General features: G+C 37.1%; 1 protein-coding gene across 1 annotated transcript in view; it reads right to left on the bottom strand.

Annotated features, from left to right (window-relative positions):
• Positions 1-5086: 5086 nt before the first annotated feature.
• Positions 5087-9663, bottom strand: part of NRK (Nik related kinase) — a 155931-nt gene continuing 151354 nt past the window's right edge. The window contains exon 29 of the mRNA XM_006770365.2: positions 5087-8160. Coding sequence (XP_006770428.1) covers positions 8065-8160 — 96 coding nt within the window. The 3' untranslated portion in view covers positions 5087-8064. The remainder of the gene's footprint in view (positions 8161-9663) is intronic.

The following is a 9663-nucleotide window of genomic DNA, read 5'->3' as shown; positions in this document are numbered from 1 at the left end:
AAGAGTGAGTGGATTTGGGAAATGTAATGTTACCGGGTGACTTTCAGTCATGAATTAAAAAATGTGACCAGTTAGTATAGTTGTGTTTTTCCTATAGCCACAATTAGCTGCACTTCTGTGGTTTGGAGGAGACAAATAGTTGAATTCATGGACATTTGTGATTCTGCCAATCTAAGGAAAGGCAATAGAGTTAAGGGTCCATGCAAAGGATTGATTATGTTAATACACTAGGAAATCTTAGCTGAGTAAGTGATTGAGAACTTCTTTGGAGAATTTCTTTGGGTGAGGGCAGTCAAATGGTGTTAGGTTGAATGGATTGTGGCTCCATATAAGGTAAAATAATTTTTGTATTCCAGTGAGAGAGGAAGTCACTTGAAAATGAAGTGGTCTGAGAGTGGGACAATTGAAACTGAGTTTATGAAAGAAGTATATTTATCACCATGGCTGAGTTGCTTAGTTGTCTAGAATGTCATCCTGATGTGTCAAGGTTGTGGGTTCAATCTCCAGTAAGGGCACATACAGGAATCAACCAATGAATGCATAAATAAATAGAACAAAAAGTCAATCTCTTTCTCTCTCCCCTCTCTCTCTCTCTTTTCCTCTCTCTAACAGAAAAGAAGTATGGTTACTGATAATGATATGATCTAGAGTCTAGGAGAGGGGTGGTTGAGATAATGTGGTCAAGTTTATTTAGATAGGAATTGCCAGATTCAAGCAGAAAGAATATTGACAGAATCATGTAAGTAGATATGAACTTTACCAATAATTAGAAATAGTGTTGTAGGAAAAGACAGCCAACCAGTGCTAAAATGTTTAAGTAATAAGCAGTCGCTACTTTTTGAGGAGGATTTTCTGTTTAGGAATGGTGGGTCTATACATGACTGTAATCAGGATGGGAAATAGGTAGTACAGTTCGATAGCAAGGGATTCAAAGGTGGGGGCTACTGAGGAGAAATGAGGGACACTTATCTAAAAGAGACAGTTGTTTGGAAGCTACAACACATCATAAAGGAAAAGATGAGGGTATTGGGGAAGGGGATGTAGAGAGGGTAATGAGAGAAGATTAGGAATTTCTGGACTTCTACTTCATAGCGATAATAGTGTCTTGTTTCCAAATTTTCATTTGCTTGACTACATTAAGGTAAATTTTTTCATATGTAGGTGACATGATTACTAATTGTGGTTTTAATTTGTTCTCAATGCATTTCCTCTCCAAATTAAAGAGGATTCATTTTTCTTTGGCAGATAAAGAGATTATACATATACTGAAACTTAAAGCAAAATGTCTCAAAATCTCTTGCTGGATTTTTTTAAGCCCAAGCTCTTTTACAAAATTATGTTAGGTCATTCTCATAAAGGGAAGGGAAAGATGTAATTACATTTTACAGGGAATGAGGTGGGGAAAGAAATACAAGAATTTAGTGGGAAAGGGAAAGATTAACCAAAGATAAGAAAGGATATGCGGAACTGTGGTTTCTAAAGCAACAGGGACCCATGCCCACCCAGAACTTAGGGAGGTAGTGTGATCACAGTAGATATGAACCTAGGTATCTAGGCCCCCTGCTTTGACAGAAATTTTCATGGCTACACATTACACAGAAGTCTGAGTCACTGCAAGAAACTAAGTAAGCAATAAGCGTATCAGTGTTGACCATTGGAGTATCCCTGGATTTTTTTTTTTAACATTTCTTTTTTTTAATATATTTTATTGATTTTTTACAGAGAGGAAGGGAGAGAGATAGAGAGTTAGAAACATCGATGAGAGAGAAACATTGATCAGCTGCCTCTTGCACATCTCCTATTGGGGATGTGCCCGCAACCCAGGTACATGCCCTTGACCGGAAGCGAACCCGGGACCTTTCAGTCCGCAGGCCGACGCTCTATCCACTGAGCCAAACTGGTTTCGGCTCCCTGGGTTTTTTGATGCCCCCAGACCTATGTATAATCCTAATGGATGAATGAGGAAAGTCCAGGTAATGACTACAATTAAATTTCCTCCCAGATTGGTGGGATAATAAATGCAGTCCAAATAATCATTTTTGGTACTGGTTTGGTTTTCGCACATTCAGGTTTGTGGAGTACAATTCATTAATGCTTTCAGGACTATCAAATAAAGAATATATTTTTCCAGTCTGACATATAATATTAATTTTGTGGGGAAATTTTTTTAGTCCATTTCTCTTTGAAATTTATTATATTAATTTCTGACTATCTCAACTTGTGAGACTCAGCTTCATGGTGTTGCATGCATGCTTTTAGAATTTTGGAAAGATGTTCCCAACTTGCATGCATTTTAATAGCTACCTATTCACCCACAAGTCATACACACTATTTCTTCTTCTAAAAAGTACCTTTAGGGAATGCCTGGCATTAGATATATCTGTTTATGGGAAAATAAGTTAAAATTTTGAACCAAAAAGTACATATTGACCACTACATATGGCTCAGGGTGCTATAACAGAGTTAATCTTGTGGGGGAAAAAAATCACATTTAAACCAAATGGTTGTACAAAACAGCCAGTTGAGTGGCTCATTTTGTCCTGTTTTTATGTTATTAAACAATCTTTGCCATTACTCACGATTCTTGAGTAATTACTAAAGGGTCATAGTGGTCCCTTATGTGTTGCTTTCAAAGGTAAACAAAGTGTAAAAAGACACTATTTTAATTTTATTTTGACATATCCTTTGTTTAATTTCATTTGTGTAGGGTAAGATCATTTCAAACTACTCCAAATAGGTCACCTTTTTAGTTACCAGAACACAGATGGTACTTTGATGAATCTAATGGATTTGTGAATTTTAAGCTCTTTTAATAAAATAGCAATAAGGACAATCAAGGTACAAAAGGACCAATTCTCCCTTTCAACTCATGTTTTTCTTGAGCCTTTGTTGTATGTTAAGCACCAAATGAGGCACTTTGACATATGGGGCAGCAAAGCTATCAAAAAACATGAATCTCAAATCTGATTTTTTTACTCATCCATATAGAATCAATTTTACTCCATTAGAAACTATTCTTTTTGAATGAATTGGCATGGTTGTGATCAACATAAGACATGTAGTACTGTTTTCTGAAACATCTTTGGCCTTTAATTCATTAGCTGCCTCCAATCATTTTTTTTTTAATTAAAGAGCAGCCATATTCAATGGCTTTATTACCTCCAAGAACCTGAGAATCCTTAAGGGTTAAAGTCCCTATAAATCAGTGATTCTCAACCTTGGCTGCACATTGGAATCACCTGGGAATCATTTTAAAATCCTGATTTCTGGGCCTCATCCTCCAGAAATTCTGTTTCTTTGTTACTAATGTTGTGGCCCACCCCATAACAAAGAAACAGAATTTCCGGACAATGAGGCCCAGAAATCAGGATTTTAAAAAGATTCCCAGGTGATTCTAATGTGCAGCCAAGGTTGAGAACCACTGCTATAAATAAAAAAGTGCTATTGTAGGGAGTGGCTAGGGTCAAGTCTCGGGCTCACCTGTGGCAGGGCCACAAACAGGTCCCAACCTGGAGGGCAGAGCTCTCCTAGCATAATTAAGCCTGACCTTGTAGCCCTCCCTAATCCCTTCCTAAGTAGCTAATGGGCTGTGGGAGGTGCAGCAAGTGTTGCCAAAATAAGAACCTTTGTATACATGTTAATCTACCCTTGTTTTAATCAGACTATAAAAAAAGGCATTGGCTTGCAGGCTGGGTCTTATGTGTCCTCATCCAGGCATGGGAGATCCCCCGAGCCCCAGCTGTAGTCTCTTTGTCTGTCTTTTTAAAAATATATATTTTATTGATTTTTTACAGAGAGGAAGGGAGAAGGAGAGTGATAGAGAGTTAGAAACACTGATGAGAGTGAAACATCCATTCAACTGCCTCTTGCACACTCCCTACTGGGGATGTGCCTACAACCAAGGTACATGCCCTTGACAGGAATTGAATCTGGAACCCTTCCGTCCGCAGGCCGATGCTCTATCCACTGAGCAAACTGGTCAGGGCTTGTCTGTCTTCTTTAATCCTTCACCATCCCTCCTCAGGTTCACCCTTGGCCATGCTGGTGTGGCACATGCTATTATGTTGGAAAGCATAGTGTTGTGATAAGATTCAGTTAATAGACTTGCATTATTGGAGTCTTCAAATGCACTATTCCCTTTAAGAGTGATAAAGTTACTAATAGTGACTTCTACTCATGACCTACCCCATCCCCAGGTTTTGGTAAAGGATCCCTAGGACAATGTCCTTTATCAACCTTGGAGCATCACCCTGCCCATTCTAATATCAATCTGTGATGATATTTGTATTGGCTCATAACATTGTCCCTTAAAATAGGTAAAATCTCTGGGCCTTATATATTCAGTTGATTGTAATGGAGAACTTTGAATTTAGTCTCAAAAAGCCCAGACAAGCTTGTTATGTCTGAATAAACCAACTTCTGAATGCCTGGCTACACTTAACAAATTGGGACCACACCCAGCTGTCCCTACTGAGAAAGCTTGATGAGCATCTTTCCAGAATATTCCAAGACAATAAATATTGATGGCACCATGTCTTAAATGCTTCTGTGACCTGCTAAGAGAAGTACTATTCTTTTCTGGCCCCAATTAAAGGGTTCAGCTTTCTTGATGACCTGCCAGGATTACTCCACCGCCTATTTCCCATCATCAGCCTATATTAAACCCTTTCTTAAATGCTAAGAAACTATAAATCTTTATTCCTCTCTTTGGATAAGGTTACCCTTTTGATAAGGTTCCTCCTCTTCTCCACAGGAATTCAGGACACTGGGGTGAGATTGGAAGGAATTCAGCATTAAAACATGCTTGGGTTTAACCCACATCCTGTGAGTCTGTGTGTCTATGTAAAGTCCAACACACTTAGAAGAAAATTGATTAGTTTCTAATTCCATCACTATACCCAGGAAGATTTTAGCCAGATTAATAATATACCACTAGTTGGCCAAAATTATTAATGGAACAATAGGAAGAACCCCTAACACCATTTAATCAGTGTGTTATTATACACTTTAAGTAAATTAATATTCCTTAAATGAGTTCTAATTCAGAGGCATTAAGATAAGTATATTTCAAATAATGACATCCATCAATAATTCAATTATTTTTATTTTTAGAGTTTGAACAACAGTTCATTGAAGACTTTCTGATGAAACAATTAGCAATCTCAAAGATGATTTCAATAATTTTTTTAAAGTTAGAGCACAGACTAAATACAAATCAATTTAAATAAGCACATTTTTGAAAAAGAATAGAAGAATACCTAAAAGTTCCCATTGAATTCATGTGGTATTATTCCTGGTTTTATGGATACTATCTTATATCTTAATTAAGTAAGACCTGGCAGAAAACAATTAGTGATTAATTTATATAGAAACTGGTAGCACTGAAAATGTTAAAATTTATGTATTCTAATGGTTTGTGTGTGTACATACATATATAATTTCTGTTTTGCCTATTTTACTCTCTTAATCATTATCCTTTCTTACTGTTTCCTCTGAGGATCTTACCTTTCTTTAACATACTTAATCAGAGCTTTTCTTGACAATCCTTTTCACACATCATTTTCCAGTTTTCAAATATTTCCAATGATGCCTTTTATTTTAATAAAAGGGTTTTGATGAAAAAATTAAAGTACACTGAAATAAAACTTTCTCTGTCCCAATACTACTCACAACCTACCACAACATTCATGCTTCAAATCACAGAACTAGGGAATTGACTTGTCAAGTATCCCCCACCACATTTCTGTGATAAGCCAGGGCTTCCAGGTGCTGCTGCTACAAGGTAAGGTGTTGATATAATTTCTTCTATTACAGTGCACTGACTACAACATTTCATTGTCCCTTCACTTGTTTTAGCTGGCATATGGTATAAAAATTCCAGATGAATTAACATATAAATCAAAAATATTCATTACTTCTGAACCACTTTAAATATGTTCAGTCCTATTTGGCTACCCAACATTTCAATGTTTCTTCTTAATATATGATCACCTTGCTTTCTTCACTAAACACCTTATCCTTTAAAGCTCAGTTACCCATTTTGCAATCTCTCTGGCTTGTTTACTTTGGGACATTTCTGTATATGTAGCTCACTATTGTTTATGTGTATTAGAATAACAACCACAGAGTACAATGGGAGTTGACATCCTAAAATAGTTTACCCTCTTACTACCTTAAAATATGATTTTAACGTAAAAGTTATTTTTGAAACTTAACTTGGAGTAAATATTTTGAAGAAAAATTAATTCCTAAAAGACTTGATTCTACATACTACTTAAATGAGAACATTTTCTGAAATTCAAACATAGCAAGCTCCATTTGCTCAGCGATGAGGTACTTGCACAAAGTTCCCCATGGCCTTTAAGGTGTACAAATTTATGATAATGTAGACTACTTCTAAGAAAATAATTTGACATGAAAGTTTTTTTCTTTTTAAACTACTGCATTTAAAAAGTTATTTTAATTGTAAACACTCAAGAATAAGCCAGTTTTAGGATCACATTATTGTATCACAGTAACAGAGATGTGAATCACATTTATTTTTTTAATTCATGGATTCGGGTTCTCCTAAATTCTCACTATTGAGCTACTAAACTCTTGATATAAGTTGTTGTATCATCATTCCTGGCACTAAGATCCTAAGAAAATAACATGCTATCATGAAATCACACATAGTCAGCTGCTTTTGTATTTTGGTTAACCAGGTAGTTTGAAAATTATGATCCCACTAGCACTGGCTTCAGATTTTAGAAGCAGGCTAGAGGAATTACACTGAGGTAAACTTTATGGTAGTTCAGTTGCCTCTCTATTGCCCCAGAACTAACCATGGTATTGAGGATGGATATGCAGAAATTATGCTTTTCATCAGGTAGCAGTTACCATAGGTGACCAAAAATCACCTTTGTATGGCATCTATAACATATATGGATGATAAACTAGCATGATTTTCAGCACTCAAAATTTGTAGGTTTGGGTATCTGAACAAAATTTTATTTTTTCAAAATATTTTCATTATTTTTACCTAAAACATTAAGTCCCTACATGTGGATTTATCACTTTAGATAAATTTCCAATTTTACAGAAATAGAAATATAAGATAAATTTTAGCAGCTAAAAATTTTATGATTTTTTTAATAACTTAAGGGAAATTTTTATATAGTTTAATTTGGGGTTGGAAAAATATTTAATGTCTGTTGGCCAGATAAGAATATTGATAAATCAACCAATTGGTTCTTGGGGTTAAAATTTGACTCCTACATTAAAGTATTAAAAAAAATAAAGTAATTCTACAGTACATGTGTATAGGAGTTCAGTCCTGTATTCAGGCATGCAAGTGTATTATTTAGGGGTTTTTAAAAACTATTGCACATTGTTGGGGGTTCTGAGGAAAATAAAGCATCTGAGGTTTTCCTTTCTTCTTACCAGGAGAAAAACAGCTTAACATGCAGTGAAAAGAACACAACTGCTCTCTTACTGTGAGTTTAACTGCCATGGGGCAATGGGAAAATGGGTGGTCTTTTCCCCCTTTATCACTGTAGTTTTCTCCAGGCATATAGGTTGTTCAACCTTAGTCTGGTTTATAGCATAGTCCTTGTTGTTTTCATTTCATAATCTAACATTTAGTTCTTTATATGACTTTGCAAATTCCTATATGGTTCATTTATACTCTTACTTTTTCTGAAAAAGCTCATTCAGTGCCAATTCTTTTGAAAACTACTTGAAATCTAACTCATTACAGGTTTCTTCACTCCATGTCATAAAATTTCAATATAGATACTGTCCAAACTGTCCAAAGAATAATGCTTGAATTCACAGTAACAAAAGTGACAAAGGTTGTGCAAAAGATATTGTACACCATTGGAGTACATAGAGCTTGCTACAGTTAATTTTATATATAAAGCTGCACTTCTCATTAGAACTATTATGTGCTACATTAAAAGTAAAGTATGTGATTTAACATTTCACTAATAATAAAACTGAATGCTAATTTAATCTCAGAATTTTTAAGATGCAAATTTCATATTTATGATGTTTGTAAATGGTGTAATCAATCATTGTAATCTTTTAAACACCATAATTGCTTTGGAGCTCTTCAAGTTTTCCAAGGGTCATAAAGTAAACCCGGCTGTGGCGATTGCGCAAAGTAGAGGTAAAGAATAGCTTTAAAAAGAAAGAAAGACACCATCAGTAAATGTTTACTACATTGTAACCTGATATTTGTTAGATACAACTATAATTTCAATTTATCTGTATCAATCACTTAAAATATTAAGCTATAATGCTTTTCAGAATAGAATTTCTTCAATTTAAAGACTAAGAATTTTAAAATATAATGTAGTCTAAATATATTTTTAAAAAAATACCTTTTACCATCCTAATATATAAAAGCCCAGAGTCCATAATGTCCAAAATGACCAAAGGCTTGACCGAATGCCAGGATACGTGCAGCAGGCTCTGATGAGCGGAACTGGTGAGCGGGCTGAACTGCTGACCTCTTGGGGAGAGAGAGAGGTGGGGCTGATCAGCAGTTACCACTGCTGCTGGTGAGGCCCAGAGAGAGAGAGAGAGAGAGAAGCAGGGTCTAATCTGCAGTCTCATTCTGGGCCTTACCAGCATCCAGGCCTCTCTCTCTCTGAGAGATCAGCAGTTCAGTCCCCTGGCCAGCAGGGGAGTGGCTGCTAATCAGCCCAGCCTCTCTGATCAGACCTAGAGATAGGCTCAGAGATGCTGACTGGCATAGAAATCGACCAATCAGAACCAAATCTGGGTAAACTACAAGGATCTAATGGCTGCCTAGGAGGTGGAGCTTTTGACACTGACTGGCATAGAAACTGACCAATCAGAACCTAATCTGAGTGAACTGAAAAGGCAGAACCTAAGGTGGGGGCTGAGGAGGGGTTTTCAGGGCAATAGCTGTTTGGTGTTGGTGTAAGAAAGTGGTTCAATTTTTTAAAGATCAGTTTGGCAGTATAGTGCATATGGCTGGCTATCAGTCCAGATATAGGGATTATGTATTTTTGTCTGCCAAGAAAATCTCCTCCTGATGGAAAAGGCTCCCCTCCCCATTTAAGCAGTCCTATCCTATATAATCTACTTATATTACTAAAAGGCTAATATGCTAATTTAAAGGGTGGGGCAGTTAGGGGTGATCAGGCAGGCAGGTGAGTGGTTAGGAGCCAGCAGTCCCCGATTATGAGAGGGATGGAGGGATATCTGACTGCCGGTCATCCTCCAAGGGGTCCCTGATTGGAGAGGTGCAGGCTGGGATGAAGGAATAACCCCTGTGCAAGAATTTCATGCACTGGGCCACTAATCCTATATAATAAAAGCCTAATATGCTAAGTGTCCCGTCATCCATTCAACCAATCAAAGTGTAATATGCTAATGATATGCTAAGGTCTCTCAACCTCTTGCTATGATGTGCACTGACCACCAGGGGGCAGAGAGTCAATTGGTCAACCAGCTGGTATGATGTGCATTGACCACCAGGGGGAAGACACTCTGACTGGTAGGTTAGCTTGTGCTGGGCTATGACTGATCGAGACTGAGCAAGATGGGTCAGGTAAACCCTAGAGCCCTCCTAAGGTCCCTCTCCAGCTGGCCAACCTTTTGCATCCCTCACTGGCCCAGATCGTGCACAGGTGGGGGCGCCCCCCCGCTCAT

Source organism: Myotis davidii, unplaced genomic scaffold, assembly GCF_000327345.1.
Source record: "Myotis davidii unplaced genomic scaffold, ASM32734v1 scaffold624, whole genome shotgun sequence".
NCBI classification, from domain to species: domain Eukaryota; kingdom Metazoa; phylum Chordata; class Mammalia; order Chiroptera; family Vespertilionidae; genus Myotis; species Myotis davidii.
This window is presented reverse-complemented; position numbering and strand designations above follow the sequence as displayed.